This window comes from Pomacea canaliculata, linkage group LG6, assembly GCF_003073045.1.
Source record: "Pomacea canaliculata isolate SZHN2017 linkage group LG6, ASM307304v1, whole genome shotgun sequence".
Lineage (NCBI taxonomy): Eukaryota > Metazoa > Mollusca > Gastropoda > Architaenioglossa > Ampullariidae > Pomacea > Pomacea canaliculata.
Window position 1 is genome coordinate 7,755,513 of NC_037595.1, and position 24,548 is coordinate 7,780,060.

Consider the following 24,548-nt stretch of genomic DNA (forward strand, 5'->3'; position numbering starts at 1 on the left):
ATGCGACGGCAAGAAATATAATGCGTATACCCATCCTTGAATGCTGTGTTCAAAACTGCCTTGCCTACGTTTAGTTTCAATACATAAAACACAAATCAGATTTATTTGCACCTGCTTCTCTCTACCCATAAATTATCACCTCCAGAAGTTACTGTGGTAGATTGCAAGGACATTTGCTCTTTCTTTCTGTATATTAAAATGCCCTGAAATTTCAGAGGGTGAATGAGTTTCATGGGAACCTTTAAGCATGGACAATGCAACTTGTAACTGTATGTATGTACTTTTGGCATAAATTTTATTCTAGGCTTAAATTCTTTAAATGACATATCCATAGCTTCGAGTGGCTGGCAACCCATATTACATAAATATAATTTATAGCATAATCTTTCAACACCACAAAATAAGCCACATCCAATTTTTTTCTGAAGGTCCACATAACAGAAAAAACACATCACTATTTGAGTTTACAATCATCTTTTATTTTACACACAGTTGTCTCACCAGAAAACAACAGAATTTCCAAATTCACCCTCAAATGAACGAGCAAAATGAAAAAGGACACCCTCCCTCATCAAATGCACAGCTTCTCCAAACGATGGCAGCAATCTTGGACTAGTGAGTTTCAGGGTGTAAAACGTTTCTTTTATGGCTTTTCCAATGCTTTGTTGTCCTGCTCTATGAGAACTCAAAGGATGTGAAAATGCATGCAGGAAAGATTAAGTAAAATATTAATTACACAATAAATAAGGAGTAAGTCCAAACTCCACGGCCATGACCAAACCAAAAGACAAACTGGAGAACGGAGAGAACAGAGGGAGCCCACTTCAACAATTTATCATCTGAGGTTATCATCGCAATTCGCTTCTTTGTCCAACACCAGGAAAAAGTAGAGCTATATTTAGCTTTTTTTTTTCAAAGCAACAATTTTAGTCCAAGTGTTTGCTAATACACACCCATATACAATGTAGGGATCACAATCACATGCAGGCCTCAAATTTTCCTTGTCACATTACTCTCAACACAACCAGAAGAATGCCCTGTACAGCAAAGATTTGCCTTAAATCCTATTTGAACATTAAGTTAGGCATCACACATTCTGAAACCTCAATGTACCTGTTTTATACAAGAAATGTGAATTGTTTAAGACAAAGAGGTGCATAAAAAATATCTGGACAGAGACTTCAAAATTATATCTTGTCAGGATGCTTGTCCTTTATAATCCTCTGGTAACTGAAAGATTTCCACAAAATCATAGCATGAATCTTATGACATTTTTTGTTCAGCAGCTGCACATGTTCAGCAATTTATCCAGATGCTGTGCTCTGGAAACTTCTCATAAGTATAAAAAGCTGAACTTCATAGCTTCCTTGATCAAAGGTTCACCCATATTGTCTGGTTATGAATGGCCTTAATGGAGAATGAATACATCACTTTGTTTTACAGTTCTGATATATAACTGCTAGAATGTTTTCAGCTGAAATAATACACTCTCTTCCAGCAGGTCAAAATCTTCTGTGAACCAACACCTCACTTCCCTCTTCCACTGCCCTTGCTCCCATTCATTGTTCCATCTCCATCTATAAAGCTTCTTTTCATAAAAATACCAGATATACATAACCTCATCCATTCTCAAGAGGAAACTACTCCAAAACAAATAAAGTCAGGAAAAAGATTCAGTTGACTTTCAATATAGATCTACCATACAAAAAGAACCCCCAAAACATGATGAAAAACAGGTAACAGGTTAAGACAGTGAAGTCAATGGAGTCAGAAAAAGTAGTTGTGGTACAGTCACTTTTATAAATTTTTTAGCCACAAAAAAGCCTCTGCAATTTAGTGCAAAGGAGAGATTTGTGCCTTCTCTATCACTCTTGAGAAATGCTAGCTGAAACATTAAAACAAATCAACACAGAGGTAGGACGTGGTTTGAGAAATTCTGGCAGCTATTTTCCTTCTGAACATACAATTTGAGTTGAAACAAATAGTGCTGCATAGCTCCCGTGCAGCTAACCCTGTCTAGTAATCAAACATAATCACTAAAAAGGTATCCATAAACATAAAAACCAAACCAAACCAAAATTACATACTGAAAGGCTTTCAGGTTCATGCCAAGACAACATTAAATTATTAAGACTATGACCTGCTTTACAAAAACAAATTCTAATGTATGCATTTGATTCAAGTTATATATGCCAATTAAGCAACTAGTCTCCACATTTTTCAAGTGGCAAAGTAGGTTTAACAACCCTTTAATCCTTCCTCTCTAAAATAGCAAAGAAAGATAAAAAATGTATTCAATTAATGCCATAGAACCTAGCAACCTGTAAAATTCAACCTAACTGTTCTGTCATTTCCTGCCTTTTTTTTTTTTTAAAAAAAAAAAAAAAAAAAGCAGGGTTCTTGATATTTCATTGAGGGAGTGAAATACAACAGAGAAATTTCATGCATAACCTTGTGCCTTGTGGAAGGTCAACATAATGTACAATTCTGAAATACCATTTCTGAAACACTAAGCAATCAGAAGAGATCCACTTGCAACTAGTTCTTCCTATTTCAACAGCTAGTCACCTCTTTTTCAAGAAATGTCAAAGAGGAAGATGGAAGTAGCATCCACACAGAAAAAGATTTGGCAAAAGAATTAGCCACTACAAAAGATTCTCTCTCAGCTGCAATGAAAGTGAGCCACTTTGATGTTTTTCTCTGTGTGATATACAACAAGGGAATGTACATTCATCACTTTTTAACTTCTGACACAACAGTACTCAACAGTCTTTGAAAACAAAATTTTGTAAAGGTACCTGATCAACCAATCAATGCATCATAAATAAATTTAAACAAATACTAAACTGTTTACTGCAGCCTGCTTGAAACTACACCAGAATAGTCGCAGCCAGCAACACACACAACAGAACAGCTAAACAGCTCATTAACTGCAACATCAAAAAGAATAGAAAGATTATCAGATAAGACATAAAGAAAATGAGAAAAAGCAATCGTAACATTGTGTGAATGAGAAAGTGGGTTAGTCAAAAAAAGTGTGCCCTGAAATACTAGACTGCATGTGGAGTAACACCAAAATACACACAAAAAAAAAAAAAAACCCACTGAAGCTGGCTGATGTTCTAGGAAAGCACTCCTGACCTATCAAATCCTGCACTTTGGATGGCACAGAGAAACTGCCAATCAATAAGGTCAACACCACAGGATCAGCATTATTTGTCTCTGAAGCGACTGAATGCTTGCATGCCTTCACACACACTCTCTCTCACACACACAGCCCAATATTAAATATGCTCATTTTTTAAGCCTGAAAGTCACCTTGTTCCAGGGTGCTGTGATACAGTATTGGTACAAAAAAAGAAAAAAACACATTTTGTTGGGCCTAAAGTGAGTGATCTGGCCAAACATTATCTAGCTGGGTGAAAAGTCACACTGAACGTCTGCTATGAAAACATCCTAAAGCATGGCAACTCGCCAGGCTTGGGTCACCTGCACTCATTCTGAAGCTGAAGAATGAGATTGCGGATTTCTTCCCTTTTCTTTTCCACTTTGTTCAAGGGAAACCATTTCTCCAGACCCTTCATGGGAATAGCATAGCTTGCAATTGGGTTCTGCCAAAAAAAGAAAAAAGAAGGAGTCAGTGGGGGAATGGATGACAAAAGCAACAATGAGATAGTCAAGAGAACAGGCAGATGCTATGCAGAGTCCCTCTTCAACTGTATGCACAAAATGACTATATTTCTATGTGAGAACCACCTCTTCTACCCACCATAAATCCATCAACCAGATTCTGCCCAACTCTTCTTTGTTCATCAGCGGTAGCAGACATGATAAAAGTAATTTTGCTGGCAGGTTTTGCACATGCAATGACCTGAAATTACTGGCTTAAATGAATTTTTTAAAATCCTAAACACAGCCAATGACAACAAGCAAAGGCAAGCACACCTTAAGACGTACTTCAAATACTGCACAAAAAAATCCTCTCGTACTGAAGAGTGGAACAATATAAACAAAATAGTTTGTTAGCCATTTGTCACTCTTCTTAAATTCAAGAATTTGAGAATAATTCCTCTATTTACCTCAAAGAAAGTCTCAGCATATTGTAAAACAAAGACACCACAGTCACTGAAGTTCGTCTGTTGTGGAACTTTTGGCACTGCTCCTCGAATAGTCTTTGCCATATTACGTGGTAAAGATTTCTTCAGATCCCACTCTACCTGAAGGTATCTGTAAGTAAACAAACACCTATAGTTGTCACAGCACTGTCAGATACAGCAATCCCTCATCTATCACTGGAGTTATGTTCCAGAGACCCTTGTGAAAGGTGAAAATCCATGAAGTAGTGATATTATATTTATTTACTATTTATATATATATATTTTAAGGCTTTATAAACCCTTCCCATTCTCCTATAAACCTTTCCCACACTCTTATAAATACTTTATATATTCGTGAACACTTTGTATTCTCTTAAACCTACGTAATTTTAACAATATATAAAATTCTGAAGTATACTACAGCTTGAATGATTAAAAGCATAAATATTATATAAATACCTATATACCACGAAATTCTGCGATGCAGCAAAAAATCCGCAATACAAAATTAGATACATTTTTTAAAAATTTGATACAGTGAAGCCTCAATAAGAGAACCATGATGTAGTGAGGGATTACTGTAGTTCAAAGAAAAAGCATCACACAAGACATGAGGCAGACAGAACATTCTTAGCACATGCATACCACATCCTCCAATCACTTACCTCCTTCTGTAATACAGAAGCAAGTACAAAGCAATTAACAAGACAAGCTACAAGAAAATGAAATACTGACAAAAAGCAAACCAATCTTTAGGTGAAAGAATCTTGATGTTAGTAGAAAGTGACCAAAAGCCAGATGCCAACTCTAGTTAATAACTGGAACCAGTGTATCAATGTCTAGTGTGATCTTAAAATCATCCATGTGAAGATGCAACAATATGACAGTAAGTCTTCCATGGACACAATCCCAATGGTAGAGCAGTAGGCTAAAATTAGCCATAAGCAGCTGCTGCCACAGATTGTGAGCATGAAGGTCTCTCATCAAGATTGCTTACTCTTTGAGTGTTCTGATGACCGAGTTTCTTGGAGGGCCTGCTAGAGAATCAAGGATGAGGATACATGCCCTGTAAAAGAGATTCCTACGTTAAAAATGTTTCTCTAATTTGTGAATATTATCACAAAAATAACATGGATCACAATGCACTCATATGCACGTTTATCAAATTCATAAATATATACACACAATTTACACACATACAGAAGTAATTCCAGGATTTCAAAAAGAGGGGGCCTGGGGCCCTCTCAATGGAAAAAAAAGGGGCCTTTCAAATGAAACAATGGGCCTCTCAAAACACACATTTTTACTTTCTCTATATTTGGTATGCAACAGAGTAAAACAAAATTTATTAATCACAAGAATCTAAAGATTAATCATATCGATATTTTTCTTTTATATTGATAAATCATCTTTCCTCATCATTAGTGTGATGAGGGCATCCTAAATTTGCAAACCAATTAGTCTTTGTTACTTGTTAACTCATTGGGTTATGAGCTAATGTTTAGACACTTATCTAGTCTCATCAATGCAATGGCTGTATCTTTTCACTTGAAATGTGCTTTACTATCCTAGTCATGTGGGTTACATAGGCTTCTGCTTTTTTTTCCCTTTTTCCACACCACAGCATCACTGGTTGTTGTCACCATGTGATTCATTTTCATATTTTATTTTCATGAGAACATTTAAACGTTTCTCCTCAAGGCGACTTCTACAATAGGACTTTATTAGGTTTTGATAGCTGAAGCCCCTTTCACAGTCTGCAGGTAGTATGGCATAAGGAGGCACAGCTTTCCAAGAACCAGCAAGCTGGGAAATAAATTCCTGTGAATGTCAAATAACAGCTTAAACAGGCGTTTTTTGTGGAATCTCTCGGATATGCACTCTGCATTACAGTTTCTTTGGCCAGAATCCATTTCTCTAAACAGGCTGCTTTGTCAAGCAAGGGTTTACTGAATTTGCTACCTACTTGTGTTGGCTTTCCCAAGAAACCTGTCAAGATATTTAATTTTTTGTCTCCATAGTTTGCTCTGTCTTCTGCAGACAGGAAAGAGGTGGGCACATGGAAAGTATCAAAAATGAAGAGGCCACATCACCTGCATCTTTTGAGAACCTGTCATTAATGTTCTTGCACAATTTGTCACAAAAAGCAACCCCGACAGCTTTTATTTCTTGTGATGTTGCCCATAAATTAGGGTTACATTCCCATTTAATATCTCTAAATCTGATCTCCACTATGTCCCCATCACCGTTCTTTTTCTTTACCAGTTTCTCCTTCAGTTCAAGCTGAAGAAATGTTTTCACATCCCTGCTATTTCTGAAATTTAATTAAACTTGAATATTTTTAGTAATTAACTCAACCAGGGCTTGTAACTGAGTTATTCTTACTGTGTTTTAGGCACATCTCATGCTGTCATTCTTGTTCATTAGCCAAAATTCTTCTTTTCAAATCCATTTCTTCAGCCATTCTGTTTGTTTTAGGGGTTTTTTTTTCTTCTTTTTTACTTGCAGTTTAAGTCTCAGTTTGACTGTCGATTCCACCATCTTTCGATTTTCAGTTATAATTTCTGCAGCACACTCTGACTGAAAAGTTTCTGCTTCTTCCAGTCTCCATCAATTTCTGCTTTCTGGGGCATCATCTGCTTTTCTGGTTTTGAAGGAGAGCCAAACAGAGCTGACAATCACTTTCACTTCGCTTTCAACTCACTTGAGCAATCCTCCTGCAACTTTTTTTCACTGTGCACGCATCACCAATTTACTTCCTGGTGCAAAATTTGAAGCAAGTTAGATCAGACCGATAACAATTAGTCAGTTTGAAAACTGTCCAATCATTAGCATTGATTCTAGATGGTTAGTTTCAAACCAGCATGAAGAACAACAATTATTTTTGAAGTGCCACATCACATGTTCAAGTGTGCAGCAGCCATGATATTTTTGTGGAAGCATGGTTGAGCTGACTTTCAAACTATGCATCTCTAAGTGAAATTTTGTAGAAACCCTGCAATGCTGCACAGCCCAGAGCTATCTCTGCATATGTATGTATGAAACAGAACATGCTTATCTTACATACAAACATCTATGCATATGTCCTGATATTTTTCGTTCTATAAAAGCAATAGTTAAAATAACATGAGACATGGGCAACATCTCCCAATTCATGTTCTCCACCCCCACCTCCTCAGAAAAAAAGATAGGTGGTAAGATTCAACCCACCTGATGTCCATAAGATGTCATCACTCTATCAACTCGCTAACCTGCCAGCCACCAAACATACAATCCTTTCTCTCTCTGGATGTCTCTCTTGCCTACAACTGGTCATTTTTCAGTCCCACCAAGACACAATAAAACAAGCACAGCTCATACTCACTGCTTCTGTCCAATGCTAAAAGATATATTGTCCCCAACTGCTTCCTGGTCAATTATTTTGCCCAAAATGCTCTGCAAAAATTGAAGTCAACAGACATATAAATGTACTTTTCTCAGACTATCAAGCTGGCAAAACTAAATGCAAAGACATGGCACTAATATATTTGAAGAGATCCTCTAAAACATATTAACCTCTTAGTAACTTTGAAGCAAGAAATAGTATGTGGGCTTTCCTTGCCAGTGTATGCTTGTTCTCACTTTAGCATCATGGATTCTAAAAACTTCTGACTGAATGATATACAGCCACTTACTTTACAACTGGATGCATCCACATCCATGGATTCTTCCTTCTTGTCCTCTCCAGAAGGGGACTGCTCCTGCCAACCCACAGAAAAAAAAATCACCCAAAGTGATAGAAAAATAGGGCACAAGGTAAATACAGTCAACTAACAAAAGAAGCAACATTGATCTGACATTTTTCTTAACTACCAATAATACACACAGTCCAGTCCAACAGAAAAATGTCTATAAAGATGCAGGCAGAAAATTCTATAAGTACGCAAACTTTAACAGCCACCTCAACCATCTACAATGTGAAAAAGAAACCCTCTTGTGGACAGTAAGGAAAGACAGACTATTCCCTTAACCTTGTGTTACATTACCTCTCTAGGGCTTGACTGAGAAGACTCCACTTCATTAGTGGGATCTGCAGCTTCCTCCTCACTTGTTGCACTAGGTTGATACGGAACATAATCAAGAGATGCCAGGCCAGGAAAGCATATCACTGCTAGATACCAGTGTGAGCTGAAATATAATTATTTTAAAAGTTTCCTTAAAAGTCTCTTCTGTCATGAAAATTCATTGTTGCACAAGCAAATCCAAGAGAGATCCATGTTCAAGAGCCAACAGAAAGTGTCCCAAGATAAATTTTAATGGTGACAAGCAATTATAATACCAATCCATTAAGGGGGACAAGATGGAAATGACACCCTTTAAAAAAATAAAATAAAAATTAAAAAAAATCACATTTATGAAGTTTTAGCGGATAAAAAGTTGACAATACGAGAAATGCTTGCTACTTACAACTCTTGTGTATATACACAATTCAAAGTCTCAAGGAACCCTAAAAGATTACATTTGTGACTTAAGTTTTAGTAGATTAGAAGCTGACAATAGGAGAAATGCCTACTAATTACAACTCTTATGTATATACATGATTCAAAATATCAGGGACACCTACTGCTCATTTATAGGCACAAGTAGGAAATCTTTGCTGAAGATGTCCACATGGCGTGTCCATGTCTTTACTCTGGTGTGTCTCTTCTGAGCCGGACTAGAGAAATTGTTATTAAAAAAATGAGGTTTAAAATGGGATGCTTGAATGATAGGTTTTAAAAAAAAGTATAAAAGCAAACACCTGCATGATAGGCAAAAGTACTAGTTAAATGATATGAAAAAACAAAAGAATTAAATAAACAAAAATTAAACTGCATGTTGACAAACTAGACCTTTGGTATGGATCTATGATCACTTTAAAGTTTCTCAAAGCTTTCAATGTGTACAAATACCAAAGAAATAAACTGGTATACTGTCACACATCCCGAACCTTATTTGTTTCAAGGTAAATGCACTTGTAACAAATAAGTTCACTTTTGCTTTAAAAAAGCTGCTTTGGATTATTGAGCTTACTTGAATTTAGGTGATTAGTTATCCTCAAGATTGTCGGCATGAAAACAGCTTTGAAAATAATTCATACAGCAACAGAAAATGACTCAAGTCCTTTTAAGCTAATGCACAACAAATCAAAAATGAAAAAAAAAACATTTTGGAAGTAAGATTTCTTTCTTTAAATACTTAGCAGATGACATGACTATCTTAATCACCTCAATTCTAGCAGTACACTCCCTTTTAACCACTAGATGCTCCACCCGTTGTAGTGACATCATGACCAATCACATAGTGACTTTGGAGAATTTGTGGGGGAAATTTTGCTAGGTAAAGATAGATACTTTGCCTGCTCTGAGACAAGCACCATATTTAGTACTAGTATGTTCACCAATTTCAGCAAAACAATCATGATAAAAAGATGCTGCTGGGGTTTGAGCAATACCAATTCTAAGTACCTAGAAAGACTTTAAAATGGACAAGTTAAGTTCAGGGAGAAATGTCTCAGATGGATAAAACTTTGCAATCTACCACATGGGCAGCTTAGCATGGAGTGTCTGGTCAACAACTACACCTTTTACGAATAATTCAACATCACTATGTACAAAACGTAATGAAAAGAGTGTCAAGAAAAAAAAAAGAGAACTCAACATGTAAATTTTATTTGAAAGTGGTGAATGACATTACTGCCAGGAAGGCAAGTGTTTGTTATTCGTCAGCACTACATGGTTAGGTATAAGTATTACATGGAGATTTCAGATCTATTCCACTGTATGAAATTTTTTTTTTATTGCAGTTTTGTTGATGGTGCACATAGAGACAAGTAGAATGAAATTAATATTACTAAATATGATCACATCAGGTGTGTAAGATCAACAACTGTTTTGTCGAGAACAGCTGAAGCTGTCAGACCTGACCACTCAGCCCCCCCCTGACAAGTTTCTTGACTGGAATTGAGAAAGAGACCCACAGCAGGGTAGTGGGAGGGATCTGGCTGTCATTCCATGTGTAAATACTTGAAGAAGGAGATTTTACTACCCAAAATGGTGTTTCTTTTTCGTACCTGAAGACATGACTACATGGAGAATAATAGGTTGAAGAAGTGGTTGTCAGGAAACTACTTTGGACACTACCACTCTTGTACAAACAAAAAATTACATCCCTTTATTCCAGCTGGAGATTGTGAGGCCATCCTGGACTAATTAATGTTAAGATGAAGGAGGGCAGGCCATATTGTCATGCTGTGCAGAACATGGTGTCTCTGACTTAGCCCCAACTCATCAAAAGGCATAACTGCAATCTGAAATACCCAGCCCTCCAAGGAACAGCTGAAGGGTGCATAAGGACATGCTGACAGGTATTAGCCAGATCTATGCTTGTTGACAACTACCCACAATGCACTAGTGGTCTTCAAGGAGAAGTGAGGAGGTTAGAAATATGCGTTGAGACTGCCGAGATCCACAATCCAGGGAAGGCCACCAAAATCCTGCTTTTAGCACCAGAAGAGGATAGAGTAAGAGCCTCAAAGGTTCTGGTGTTTGACCTCATGGATGGCCATCTTTAGGAGAGAGGCAGTCTCTGTCCAAAGCTCAGCTGTTGGCCAGCAATAAACACAAATGCTCACAGAAAATGCATTTCAGTATTTCAGGATTGGAACTGACCAATGACAAATGAATTAGCTTAAGCATTGACAGCCCAAGAGCATGCCCAGGGAAGTGTGTAGGTAAAGAGAACAGTGTGTCTCAGAATCCTGTCCTAGAACAATTATCATAAAGTGAGCATGAAGTGCACCTCAGCCTGCAGACTTAGCCACATCATGGATGACACAAGGCACATCTATATGGCTGCATATAATTGGAACAAAGCCAGGCAAATACTGGTCAGATGAGCAACTTGTCAGGTAGGGTGAGATTAGGAGTATGTTGGGTGAATTTGTGTGCTCTATGGTTATTGGTCATTGGCAGCATACAGCTGGAATTAAGGTGGCTAATAAGGTGATTTCTAAGTAGTCATGTCAACTGGTGCAGTATTAAGAAAATGTAAACTTATCAAGTCAGAAACTGCAAACATATTGGAAACCTAAACCATCCAAGTGAATGGAACAAAAAAGAATTTGTTAAACATGGTTGAAAATATGCCCTTACGTGAGTTTGGCATCATCTACATCATGGGAGCTGCGAGACTGTCTCTGCATAAGTCGTTTATAGAAGAAGGAACTGAAAACATGTGTACGTTGTCTATCCTCTTCACTTAGTTTCTCTCTCACAAGATATCTGTCACAGACATGACTAAAGGCATTAAAACCAAGAGTTAAAGTGCCCCAGTTCAAGGAGTTTAGCAAAATACTTCTTTACTCACAAAATGACATCTAGCTCTTGAGCACAATAGATCAACTTCATCAAAAACAAAATCTTTGAATATGCAATTCTTGATTTCACTAACAAGTGAAACAATTTTTCTAGTATTGTTTTACCACTGGTTTTTTTTTATAGCATTGGATGATAATAATAATAACGTGAACTTATCACATGCAGCATCACAACGAAGATAGATCACACTCTGTGCAGACTAACATTGATAAATGAAAGATAACAGCCAGTGGACAGCGAGGTTTATAGGGACACTAAACAATACGAAGATGGGGTACAATAGTAGAAGTAAAGCAATGGAGGAAGGTACGAAGGGATGTAGGTTATGTAAAAGGTGTAAGATGAAGTCATTACAAAATGACGGTTAGAATGACAGAGAGTATTGCCAGGGAGTTAAGAATAGTAATTTAGGGATAGTACTCTGTGAACAGATATGTTTTCAGAGAACATTTAAATTTAGTCTTTGAGGCAGAGTGGCGAACAAGATGTGAAAGAGAGTTCCACTGCATAGCAGCAATGAGGGAGAACATTCATTGTCTATATGTGACTTTGTGGGATGGAAGATTTTTGGGCAGAAGTGTGGACAGACAAGATTTCAGTAAAGTATTATGACCGAGGGGAAACAAAATGTATATGCTTATCCTGCTTTTCATTATGCAGTTCTCCAGGTGAAAACAATACCGAAGAATGAGAAATTATTTAGGGAAAAAGTTCTTGTATCTTTGAAGATAAAAATTTCTAGCTTCTAAATGCAAAGATATGAACTTTTTCTCTTCATGCATTTGTTGACGTACAGTGTTCATGAAACAACAACAACAAAACAAACAATAGATAAAGTATCTTGGGGAGATAACAGGAGGGATAAAGTATCTTGGTGGGAAAAAAAAAGAATGAAATACAAAAAGTAGCTTTCCTCACTTAAGGTAAAAATCCAGAATGACATCATTCAAGAACTCCCCCTCATTCAAGCAGTACAGATCTTCGTTGGTGATCGTGATGCCACCTTTTGCAGGTGGAGGAGGGTAGGTTAATAACCTTTATGCATAAAAAATAAATAAAAATAAAGCAGCAGAGCACATGTAACATCAAGGCCAAAAGACCTTACAGAAAAATGAGATATACAAGTGAAAACTCTTCTTAAATTATAATGCTGACAGCTCTATCAAGAGTTAAGACCTGTATTAATATATATGCAACGTATGTGCATATACTGCTCATTTTTTGCGCGCACACACACACACGCAAAAAAGTATCAGATATGCTTACTGTTTCCAAACAAAATTCGTATCCCTAGATACCAATTTCTGCATTCTGCATCCCAAATCCATACTTTACATGAAAATTAATCTAACAAATTATGAATTAAAATAATTTCTGGTGCATTTTTTCATATTTTTAGCGTTTCCTTTATATGGAAATGCATCAGAACTATGCCTTTCCCTGTGACTACATGGTTTTGTGACTTCTTATGGCAAAAAATGTCATTTGTCTGGCATGTGAGATATTTATATCACATCTACACCACATGCAAAATACAAAGTAACTCCCGTTTGTTTCTGGGTTTGATGTACTTTTAAGTCAGTTGTATATAATTACAGAAAAGTCTGTTAAGTTTGTAGTGCTAGATCTTATCTTGGTAATTGCAACTGAAGGTCTACTGAGAACTCTTTTGGTTTTCATGTTGCAGTGCAGATGTGCAAACTAGGCATTGGAAATGGTGGAGAGAGAACTGGAATTGGGCACTGTACAAAACAGAATTAAGAAAAATAGCCGTGATTTAAAAAAAAAAAAATCATACTAAGAATTCAAAATTATATTGTCCAGATTTTCCCATATAAAATATGAAACAAAGTGTACAGGTGAGTACCTCTGATGAACAAATATCAAATTTAAAAATAAAGAGGGCATTAACATACATTTTTATCTTAAGGACTAAAAATTAAAGATTTGAAACTGGTATGTGGCTTACTTTTCTATAGGCCCCACAAAGCCAACCGTTGGTGATGGTGACCTGCTGGCCATCTTCTCCTCTCTGAGTAATGGCACCACTGTCTCTTTTCCTTTATCACCTTCCTGTTGTGGCACCTCTATTTTCCCAACCTCCTCTGTAATGGAACTATCACCAATGTCACCAACTGATATAGTTTTTCCTTTCCCATAGGTAGAGGAGAATAATGCCTGGGCATTTTGCACTACCTTGGCATTCACTTTGCAGTTCTTTGTGTCTGGTTTTACATGGTAAGAGTGCCGCCCCTTATCCTTCAGCACAGGTGGAGAGGAGTTAACAAGCAGGCTGTTGGCATCATCATATGGTAACTCCCGCAAGAAGTCTGGCACTGCTTGTGGATGTTTTACTTTGTATGACTTAAGAATTTCTCTAAGCCCATCCTCATTAATTACCTCATCAATAATTATAACAATGAAGCTTTTCTGCAAATCTGCAACAATCCACCAAAGATGAGTTAGTAAAAAAGACTTACCTATGAACCAGAGATATTGTTAGTCTAGTCACCAGAAGGTTACATCCAAAACTTATTGCAACACAAGATTTCCAGAAACAAATTAAGCAAAAACTTTATCATGCTACAGAACTTTGAAGTCATGGGTCCCTTGCAAAGTTGAATAATTTGGATCTGACAGATGTCCCACGAGGTGGGACAAGATTTATCAGGTAATGTGTAGGACACTGAAAAAGCTGGGCTCTGCCTTTTATATAAGCCATGCACCTAGAGAATGAAAGACTTATGGTTTCACATCTCTTTACAATCTTAAGCTACTTCTATTTAAAAAAGAAAAATCAGAAATGTCAATATTTATCAGGAAGTTTTCAGCAGTCTGCATTATAATCAACAGGACAATCTACGCACTATCAAGCCCTGAGCAATGATAAGTAAAACTAGATAAATCTCTTACCATAGCTGGCAGGATCAAAGTACTCTGGACCTTTTAGAGTCATTTTCAACCGCTCCCTGAGACGGACACCACAAGCTGGGATGACTTTGATAAAAGCTACCGGCTGCAGCTGGCTTAAGGTGTACTGGATGCACATTATTTCTTGTAGGGGCACCTCAAAGTGAAATTCCTCTCCAGTTCGATCACCTGTGTAAATGCTATTATAAATTCTCCATAGCTTTGGCTTTCATCATAAAACAAGCATGGACAAGAGAAGCGAGTTGTAATTACACAGCATAAGCAACAATATTTTTCTGTCCTCCTAACCGCTTTTTTTTTTTTTAAATTTCATTTGCAGTTGAGGATGAACATGAACTGTAGTCTGAACAGTAAGTGACTAAATTGTGGTTTTACTCTTTTATGAGCATTTGGAATCAAAAGAGAACAGGAAAATGAGATGCGTCATTTTTTTTTTAAAAAGAGAAACTGACTGATTTTGTAGACCACACTGGTCTGGATCTGCACTGGGGATGGCTTAAATGGTGAGAATTCTGTTGCTCTAGCTCAAACTATTAGCTGATTCCACCATGGAAAACAAACCACTCACTGACAATCTCGAAGTTGATTTGATCTTCCAGGAAATGGACAGAAACTGCTGTAGACCGTAATGATCCAACACGCACACCCCGCACACTGATAAGCATTGGTCTAGTGCTTTGTGATATATCCATTTCATCTACATGATTTGGAAAGCATCGTCCTGCCTGAAAAAAAAAAAATACAAGGAAATTCAATTTCTACTGAAAAATACTGTAAAAGTACCAGCCTTTTCCACCCTCCCCTCAAAACTGAAAAAGTAACACAAGAAAAACATGAAAAGAAACTTGCCTCGTCTTCCATTCGCTCTCTGCGGGATTTGCCAAAAGAAGTAGGCTTCATGGCATTAACAAATGGAGAAATGTCCAACCCATCTTCGTCCATTTCCTGAGAGAGATCTTTATTTCTCAGAGAACTAGGTTCAGGAGTACTTTTATGTGCAGGCTCGTCCTCATCAGAAGATATTGTTAAGGTTACTAAGGAAAACAAAAACGAAACAAAAATTAAAGCTGCTTTAGTCACAAATATGGCAAATAAACTTCATTTCTGACCATAGCTATGATGCTGTCCACAACTTAAAAAAACAAAACAAAAAACAATGATGTTAATAATGATAGTCAAACATTAAGACTCCTATAGCAATCATTGGAGTAAGAAGCAAATGGATGTGCGTGGAGCACACTGCTAGCTGTATGGTTAAGGCCCAGCAGTTAGCTAAAACATGAGTAAAAATTTTGCCCTTAAGCTGACTACTTGGCCAGAAAACTTAAGGGCATAGAGTGCCCTTGCACAGGGCAACAGTCCACTGAACATCTTGCAACGTCAAGCTCCTATATATTTACAAATTCTACTTTCATATGTTTGCTCACCTGGTTCTTTTAAGCTATCTTTGATCTTTTTACTGCGGGCAGGCTTGCGAGGAGAAGTGCCAGTTTTCCCCCTGCGCCCTCCCCTGCCTCTTGGGGATGGTGAAGATGACTGGTGTGTACCCTCCTTCCCAGGGGTCATTTTGCTACTGGGAGTTTCTGAAGACAGCTGTCTACCTTTATAAAAGGACTTTTTGTCTATGACAGATCTGTTGAGCTTGGCTTCTGGACCAGAAGATGGTGACGTCTGGATACGCAGCTGGTCCAGTCCAGCATCTCCAGCACTCCGTTTATTAACAACAATCTTGACATTCTCAGAGAACTTTCGACGGCAGCTCTCACAACGTTCAAAATCACTGCTGGAGTATCCACAGTAGCGACACACAGCCACAGCTTCTTCATCCTGAGGGTGAAATAGGTACAGAGCTATTAAAAAGACTGTTTACATCATACTGCATGCTTAAGCACTTTTCTACGTCAATGTAACTATCAGTCATATTATTCTGTAACTATTTTGTCAACCGAACCAGACATTTCTTTACCATTGACCATTCTTCAATTTCCGATTTTAGGTAAAGAGCCTCAGCTTTTGCTCTACAACATAAACAGTCTCTAGAAATTATTTACTTTCATGCTAAGCAACTTCTCAATTTGTCTGCATGGTATATCCATATCTGAAAATGTGTTACTGTTAGTTTATTTCTGTGATTTAGTTCAGGGGTAAATGAATTTACAGCCAAATATCAGTAGAAAGCATTAAACATCACAACAGGCTTCTGTCCAGGTAAAAAATAGGTGTAAGACTGGTTCAAAATCAATAATGATAGACCCTACAGCTCTACATAAATGTTGTGTATGTAATATTTATTAGATTTTTTTATTAATGTTTATTAATATACACACATACACAAACCTGTCTCTTCCTCTCTTTCTCATGGATAAACACAAAATGTCTGAAATAAAAATGTGACAGCTACACAGATCCAAAACTTTCACACACACACACACACAAAAAGTATAGCTGTGGAACAAAACTCACCTCTTTAAGATTACTTTTTATTCTGAGAGTCTCAGACGTTTCTGCAGCGCTACTTGAGACTGATGGTGATTTGTCTTGTATATGCTCAGCTGAAGAGTTAAACACAAAAACAACTCTTTTGCAATCTTTTCTTTTCTTAATTATTTCCCTCTCAACAGAATATATATAAATATATGCATTTTAAAGTTCTTATACACTGTTAAGTGCTGACTGTGATTCACAGGTCTCTTGACTAACTGCATACAACCACATTTTTGCTCCAACCACTCCAGACACACATCCCTTTCTCCCCACCCTCCCATCATGCAAACTCATCTTTCCTATTTCAGAGAGTGTGTTAGTGATGGCCACAATTTTAATTTTGTTGTCAACATCGGAGAACCCAAAACTGCAATTTTAAAACTTTTTTTTTTTAAAAAAAAAGCTCTGGTATGATCTTTAACAAAGTTTTTATGCCCCTTGAAAACCCCATAAGAACCTTCAAGCAGGTGCTAATAGTTTTACATGGGAGGAAACTTTTACCTCTAGGAAGGTAAATCTGTGAAAAATAAGGGTAAATGATAATTTCACAGAAAGCTCTTATTTTAATAATGTAAAAAAAGGATCTACAAAAATTTTTAAATGCAAACCAGGTAATATTGTGTTTTTATGAACACTGCTGTGAGCAAAGCCACTGGGAGATGATTCAGCCATGTTTGAGTCTATTGATGACTTGGAATCAGAGGACCGCATTTCCAAATCCGGGACAGGCGATTCTGGCAGAGTGTCTGCATTGCTTTCTGAATGTGGTGGCTTTCGACTGAAAGTAGCCAATGTAATACAAACTAATGAAAATCTTACTTCTCTACTGTAAGATGTCACAAAACAACCACAGTTTAAAAAGTCTTGATGACTTAAAAATGTGTAAGTGTACACTAACATGTACAGTACAAAATGTATTCAATATAAGCAAATGCCATTCGAAGTCAAAAGGGACTTATGTTGGCCCTTACACTTATCAGATGGCATTAGTCTGTTAAATGGCAGGATTGGAAGGTAGGTTCTGGAGAAGTTGATCGACCTCACCTCGAGGTCATATGGAAATATATTTTAAAGGTTGTAACTCTACAGAAAACCAATTCCACTTTTGAATACAGCAATTCCTTCTCTTCATTAATAATAAAATCTAAGTTAAAAATAAAAACAGTCTTTCTACCATCAGAATTTCAATGACAAAGATTTTAAAGAATAAGTAGTATACAGGAGCATGGGCAAGCTGTTTTCATTCTATCAAGTTGAAAAATGGGTTGGGGTTACAAAACATTTGACTTTTGTAACTGTGGTACCATGTGCAGTTTTGTAAACAATGTTTGACAAGATTATGTAACTGCTAGTGGGTTATCATGTGAAAAAAAGACTCCAAACCTTGGCATGGGCGTAGGCCACACAGCATTAGTTGCTGACTTTCGTGGGCCAAGCAATGGTGTGTCTACACTGAAAGAAGAACATGACAATCACAGCACAATGCAATCATTACAGCAAAAGAATGTTGTGGTAAAAGTCTCCCATTCTAAAACTGCTCGTATTTAATTAATATAATATCAAACAATTAAAATGGTATTCTGGGACAAAAACATAGCATTTCTCTGGGTTTATTTAGAAATGAATGGATGTACCTGTTCTGATCTGCTGCAGGATGAAGACCAGATGCCAGCTGCCCACCTTGAGGTCTACTGTGCACTTGACTGTGATCTGCTCTATCATTTGTTGCAAGCCATGCTTTGGCAATACTAGCATTTGTTGAAGACAGCTGTGACACTTTGGAATGACAGAAGAAAAATAAAACATTAATAATCAAATGCAGGAAGCACAATTATTTTATTTTTAAGATTTTATCCTGAAGACTTTGGTGCCAAAGAAACTGAAATTTTTGCTCCTTTTTAATTAGCGTTATACACCACCACCAACTCTGATACATGTCTGCAGGTGTGCACATATGAGCATGTGTGTTTGTTGTCAGTTGGCCTTTATGCTGCATCTACTTGTAACTTTTTTACAAGTACTTACATGGCTCTTGAATAATCATCTGTGAGCCATTCCAGACAGCAACCTGAGTTGCACCATCTGGCAACTTCAGTCCGTATGTTGTGAAACTTTGTAAATTACCATTACCAACCACTTGAAAGCAATGTCTTGGTAATGACTGCAAGTCAACTGCACGCACAAAACAGATAGTAAAATCACAATCTTTTCTTTCCTAGGTTTCTTTTCTTTAAACATACCTTTTGTCCTATCTAAAAACATGTGCACACATACAAAATAAAACTAGTGTAAAAATAAGTGATTTCAAAGTTGATGTAACAAATCTTATAATAAAAACTTTGCATATAATTTATATCAAAGCCCTTGTTCTCTCCTACTTGTCCTGTACAAGAGACATCTGTAGCACTCTTTTCACTATGACCACCATAGGCCATAGAGAAAAGCAATAAAACTAAACATCTGATTGCAATATTGATATACTGTAAAACAAACAAAAATATTACCATCATAAACTTTTGTTATGCAATAATTTTGCTGTTGCAATTTTATCTTAGGAACAGGGATAAGAACATATTATTTCAGAACTCATTTTACAACAGCATACAAACATATCAAATAACAAAAATACAAGCCCCGCCCCAAAAAAGAAAAGTCAATCAAAAGTTGTTCTGTGTATGTTGTGAACCACTGAAGCCACATACAGTTTCCTACCTGCATTTATGTGCTGTGGAGTACTGTTTATTCTGACAGTTTGTGGGTATGCTTCCTTTGACACGAGTGACTGAGGCACACAATGAGTTCTGCTGTCTGTGCTTCCACATACATCCGGCTTGATAATGAAACTGTCACAACGCTGTACTGATGCATTTTGCTGCTCAGTGCTAACTGTTGACAGCTGTGCATGGTGTTGCAACTGTTGTTGTGATTCTCGGTTTCGGTGCTGCAAGTGAAAGTGATCTTTTCTCACACCATGTTGTTGCTGCTGCTGCTGTAAGCAGTACTTTGTGCCCTGGCCCCCACTGTTGCAGTTCTCAGGCAAAGGTGAATGAGACTGGCACGTAGAGAGTTTGACCTGCATGTTATGCCTCTGCTGGTTGGAAGATGGAACTGGCTGACTGTTCATCAGCTGTTGCTGTTGATGGTCCCGAAGAGGCCTCTGCAAAGGCTCCATCGCCAGCCTCTGACTACCCTCTACCTTATGAGGTACTGTCCTGGCATGATCACCTTGCTGGTCAACCTGGAGCTGACCATGGTGAGGCCCCTTCATGGCCTGCTGTTCTCCTGCCAGAGAATGCTGGGTAACTGGCACTTTATGTGCCACAAGGGCCAGGCACTGTGGATGAGCACTTTGGTGCTGGGGTGTGTGCAAGGACTGCACTACTGGGATAGGGCTATTCAACTGCTTCAGCATGCGAACCTGATGATGATGGTGTGAAGGCAGATTGTGGGAAACATGGTTGCTGAATGGAGAAGAGTAAGATGACGTGGGCTTATGGTTCTGAGGTGTCCTGTCTTCAGATATGGTTATTGCTGAATCATCCACTAGAACAATGTCACTGGCAACAAATGAAATAAGGATTGAATAGATAAATATGTAGAACAAGAAATATGAGTTTAGAAATGGATGAGCGGATCAAACTTTGAACTTTATTATGTAAAGGTATAAATGGGTAAAAGCACCCCATCATTCATTTAACAATCTTACCATGAATCATATATAAACTGCACTGCTAGTGGTCAGCCAAGATCAACAGTTTGTTTTTTGTGAAGTGTAAGCTGTCAGCTCTCAGTGAGCCATTTGAAAAACACTGCTGAAATTCTTTTACAACTTCACTGCTATTTTCCTTTTATTTCTTTTTGGAAAAAGTCATTGCCCTTCCCCTCCACTTTCTTGGCTTACTGCCATCAACAAACATAACAGACCACAAAGCTTGAGCTTTTGTACCGCCCTCAACATGAGAGCTAACGTTAACTGCTTCTTCTTTTTGTGTTGACAGCAAACAAAAGCTCATTCATTAAGACCTCATTCTAGAAAGTGAAGACCAAAAAAGAATTGTCTGATAGTATTATTAATACACCTCTCTTCCCCAGCACTAAAGCCAAGCTGAAAGTGTTTTACATACAAGTGCACAGGTATATGAATACATACCTTTTTAGGATAGGCATCAAATTCACTTTCAAGAACATGCAGCCAAAGTGCACACAAACACACATTGTACAGTATGGTGTAGCATCATCCTTTGAATTGTAACAGATGAACAGGCACATTTGGAGTTCTGTACAACCAACTATTCCGAGTTAAAAAATGTACAGCAAAGAAATTTGCAAACAGAACACCTCCCTTTCTTCTGCCAAAAAAATGCAAAAATCATGTTTTTTTTAACTGTTTCCTTTTTTGTCAAAAGTTCTTTATTTAATAACTGCAAGAAAAGATTAGTTTCTGATAATATTTGCACTATCAGACAACATAAACAGTACAGGCACCGGTTTTCATTTCTAGTCACGAGGTAAACGATAACCTTGCTCAGTCTGAAACGACGGCATAAAATAACTTGACTTAATGGCATCTCGAATGTAACCATCTCTTGCATCCATCCCATAGACTGATTCTGATGCCTCACTCACTGTCCTGACACAGTGTTGGACTCCCTGAGAGTGGCAAGGTATCTGAGCCGATGAAGGGCTGAGTGACAAAACTGCTGGAGTTCTTCACAGAGAGGTGGTCCCACTATGAGTTCTTCCATTGATGGCAGGAAGTCTTGCAACGTTTGAGCATTCTCCTCTAGTTTGGGAGGTCAAAATTCTGACTTGCTGTTGAGACCCACCAGCTTTAAAGGATATCACTATGTGAGATTACATGGCTTCAGTACTTGATGGTCTGTTTGACATATAAATGTATTTGCTGAAAACAATAATATTCTACAAGCTATCTGCCTATCCTTGTTAAAATTGTGACTTGCAGTGTTGTTTTCTGGAACACCGTACAGCATACTTTGTTTGTCATTTTTTCCACAAGAAAACTCACCAAACATGCAGGATCCAACATTCTTTGTTGGATGGTACCAACAGAAAATTATAAGAAAATATGACATTTCGTAAGGGAAGAAACCCTTCTACCAATAGCAGAAAACTTTCAAAATATTTCACAACTCAAGTGAACTCTCAACTAAGAAATTCAACAAGGTACATTAGCCGAAACTGTATGCATAACTTAAAGACTTGAGCTGTACTTACTCATCTGTGTCTGAGTTTTTCTGTTCATGTGCAAAGGATTCTGCAGAGCTTGGAGCAGAGCCAATGGACATAGCATGATGCTGTGCTGGAGATGGCCAGTGGTCAATGGTGCGTGAAGAGTTATTGTACACACTGGTGTGGCCACTTGGATCGTGACTGTTGTACCTGTTAGAATAGCTCCAGCCTCGGTCTGCTCTGTTTTCTGTATCTGCAAGAGCTTAAGACCCAAACCAGATGACAGTGTCTGAAATTAATTCAATTTTTAAATGCTTAGAATTATGCTCTTATATTTTTATCTTTTCCCATTTCTCAACATATACTTATGTGTCTTAACTTGTTCTACCACCCTTTTGATTCTGATTATTTATAATGTAAATAACAGGCAGTTTATTGCTTTTTTAAACTACTGTTTCTTTAACTACTCACATTGTTGTTTGATGTTTATTCATTCTACATGTTTTTTGAATATACATATAAATGACAGATCAAAATCACCACATTTGTAATGCATTTTGTTTTCATGTATAATTGTAGAATTTACAGCAACAGTAAAGGAGAAGTAGAGGGTGGATCTTATGAAAAAGGGCTGAGAAAAATATTTTAAAAAATACATGGAGTAAAAATAGTTGCTGCTTTCATTTTTGTATATAAAATGATTCAGTTTTTCCATTTCTGGTTACATAATTATGTAACTGCAGAAAGCTCTAAAAAACAGATGTAGACCTAATGTTGGCATTATCAACTGACATGATCTGTTTTCTTTTAAACCATCCTTCTAACTTTTTAATGACTACTATCACTGCAAAATTTGAAAAATACTAAATTAACAGTTTCTGCAATATGCAAATCGGGTATACATATATAAAATCTTTTTTTCAATATCATACTTAAAAGCAATTCTGGAATGTGTATCAGCTGTCACTTACATAATCCCGTATATTGTGAGTACAGTGATTAAACAAATTGCAATTATTTTCGCTTCTTTCGTCGTTTGGCGAAACTGTATCTTAGTTTAGCAACTTAACCAGACATGTACAGTGCGATAAAATTACGACCGGAAACCTGTTTCATGACTTCGGCATTAGGGATAGACAATACGAAACATAAGATTATTCCACTTAAGTAAAAATGTAAATTCTTGAAATATAGCTAAAGTATTAAATTTTAACAGCAATCATCTTTTGTGCATTAACGTTCTTTTCTGCACAATAAAAGTTGTCTTCCCACCTGAGCATGAGCGATGTCAAGATATTTTGCTGACACCGAAACAGCATGAACACTAAATATTTTCTTCAAATCGCATTCTTTCATTTTCTTACCATCAAGAAAAGACATGCTGACTTTCTCCGAGCATAGCTAGCTATAGTTCACCATGTGTTCGGTATAAAAATGTGCAAAATTTTGTTTTCTTTTTTCTGCGAATGCTCTGCTGGCTTCATACACTGGGCGAACGCTTGTTGACAGTTGTCGTAAAAATTAATAAATCATGTTTTCTCGTCTTCTGACCGATTGTAATGTTTTTAATAGAGTTAATTTTACTTTTGTAACACAATCGTTCTCTTCATCATATAAGTTTACGTAGGTGATTTTACGACATTGCTACCCCCTGCAGAGCTATTTAAAAAAAAAAAAAAAAAAATCCTACAACGAGTTCTGAACTAAGAAAGTAAAATCGCGTGTCGTTGGTTGTGATACATAAAATGGGATTCTGAAAGTCGTCGTTGCCGCGTACATCATATACTTCATCATGTCTGTCACTTTAAAAAAGTTATTTTTTTCCCTCCTAGTGTCACGATCGAGCTTTCTATATGTGTCATCAAGAAGTTGATACAGCGAAGAACGTCCAAAGAATCAATTGTGTTTTCACAAAGATGGGGAAAGGGTAATTAAAGATAGGATAAACATTTGCTAAACATTTTGAAACATTTTCAAGTGACTTCAACGAGCCATGCAAAAGACCGAAAATCGAAATTTGATAAAACAACTTAGAAAAATTAAAAATCTCTGAAATTATAGAAGGATGGGAAATTTTCTCGCAGAAGGAAACTGATCAGTCAAAAACCCGAAGCCAGCTTTTTATCTGTCGATGTACGGAATCTAAAAATATGATCGGGTGCCTTTTCATTTTTTTTTTTTTTCCACCATGGAGAGATACGAACCCGACGCTTCCGAAAAGTTACCACTGCCTATTATGTATCATGGGCATAGCGGAATTGAACACAGGTTGGTTACATAATTAGGTTAATAAGAAGACTAATAAGAAGAATATGAAATATATAACAAAAAAAATAAAAAGGGTTAGTCCGATTCTATCGGACGGGCTGCCAACAGACGCCCATTCACAGGTGCAATCCCGCTACTGCACGACACGGAGACTTTTGCCTGCTGTGTTTCCACCCTGAGC

General features: G+C 37.2%; 1 protein-coding gene across 2 annotated transcripts; it reads right to left on the reverse strand.

The window, feature by feature from the left end:
- Positions 1–457: 457 nt before the first annotated feature.
- LOC112566232 (sentrin-specific protease 6-like) lies at positions 458–23,882 on the reverse strand. Of its 2 annotated transcripts, XM_025242278.1 has the most exons (22): positions 23,464–23,882; positions 22,145–22,361; positions 19,622–20,466; positions 18,935–19,081; positions 18,544–18,685; positions 18,293–18,361; positions 17,518–17,687; positions 16,889–16,977; positions 15,853–16,252; positions 15,275–15,459; positions 14,994–15,150; positions 14,408–14,593; positions 13,464–13,932; positions 12,413–12,529; positions 11,270–11,398; positions 8,701–8,793; positions 8,123–8,264; positions 7,772–7,837; positions 7,462–7,532; positions 5,095–5,163; positions 4,080–4,227; positions 458–3,611 (listed from the first exon to the last, which is right to left on the reverse strand). In XM_025242278.1, the coding sequence occupies exons 1-22, from the start codon at positions 23,477–23,479 to the stop codon at positions 3,486–3,488; spliced, it is 4,053 nt and encodes a 1,350-aa protein (XP_025098063.1). In that variant the 5' UTR covers positions 23,480–23,882; the 3' UTR covers positions 458–3,485. The 2 variants fall into 2 exon arrangements, with proteins under 2 accessions (XP_025098063.1, XP_025098064.1); XM_025242279.1 differs by lacking the exons at positions 22,145–22,361; positions 23,464–23,882 and adding an exon at positions 21,060–21,849.
- Positions 23,883–24,548: the final 666 nt, after the last annotated feature.

What these genes read in the sequence shown, in the direction of transcription:
- LOC112566232 (XM_025242278.1), bottom strand. An exon ending in CTCAGTCAAGCCCTAGAGAG is followed by an intron (nt 7,838 to 8,122) that starts GTAATGTAACAC and finishes GTGGGTTGGCAG; the next exon opens with GAGCAGTCCCCTTCTGGAGA. An exon ending in ATGCTGAGACTTTCTTTGAG is followed by an intron (nt 3,612 to 4,079) that starts GTAAATAGAGGA and finishes TTTTTTTGGCAG; the next exon opens with AACCCAATTGCAAGCTATGC.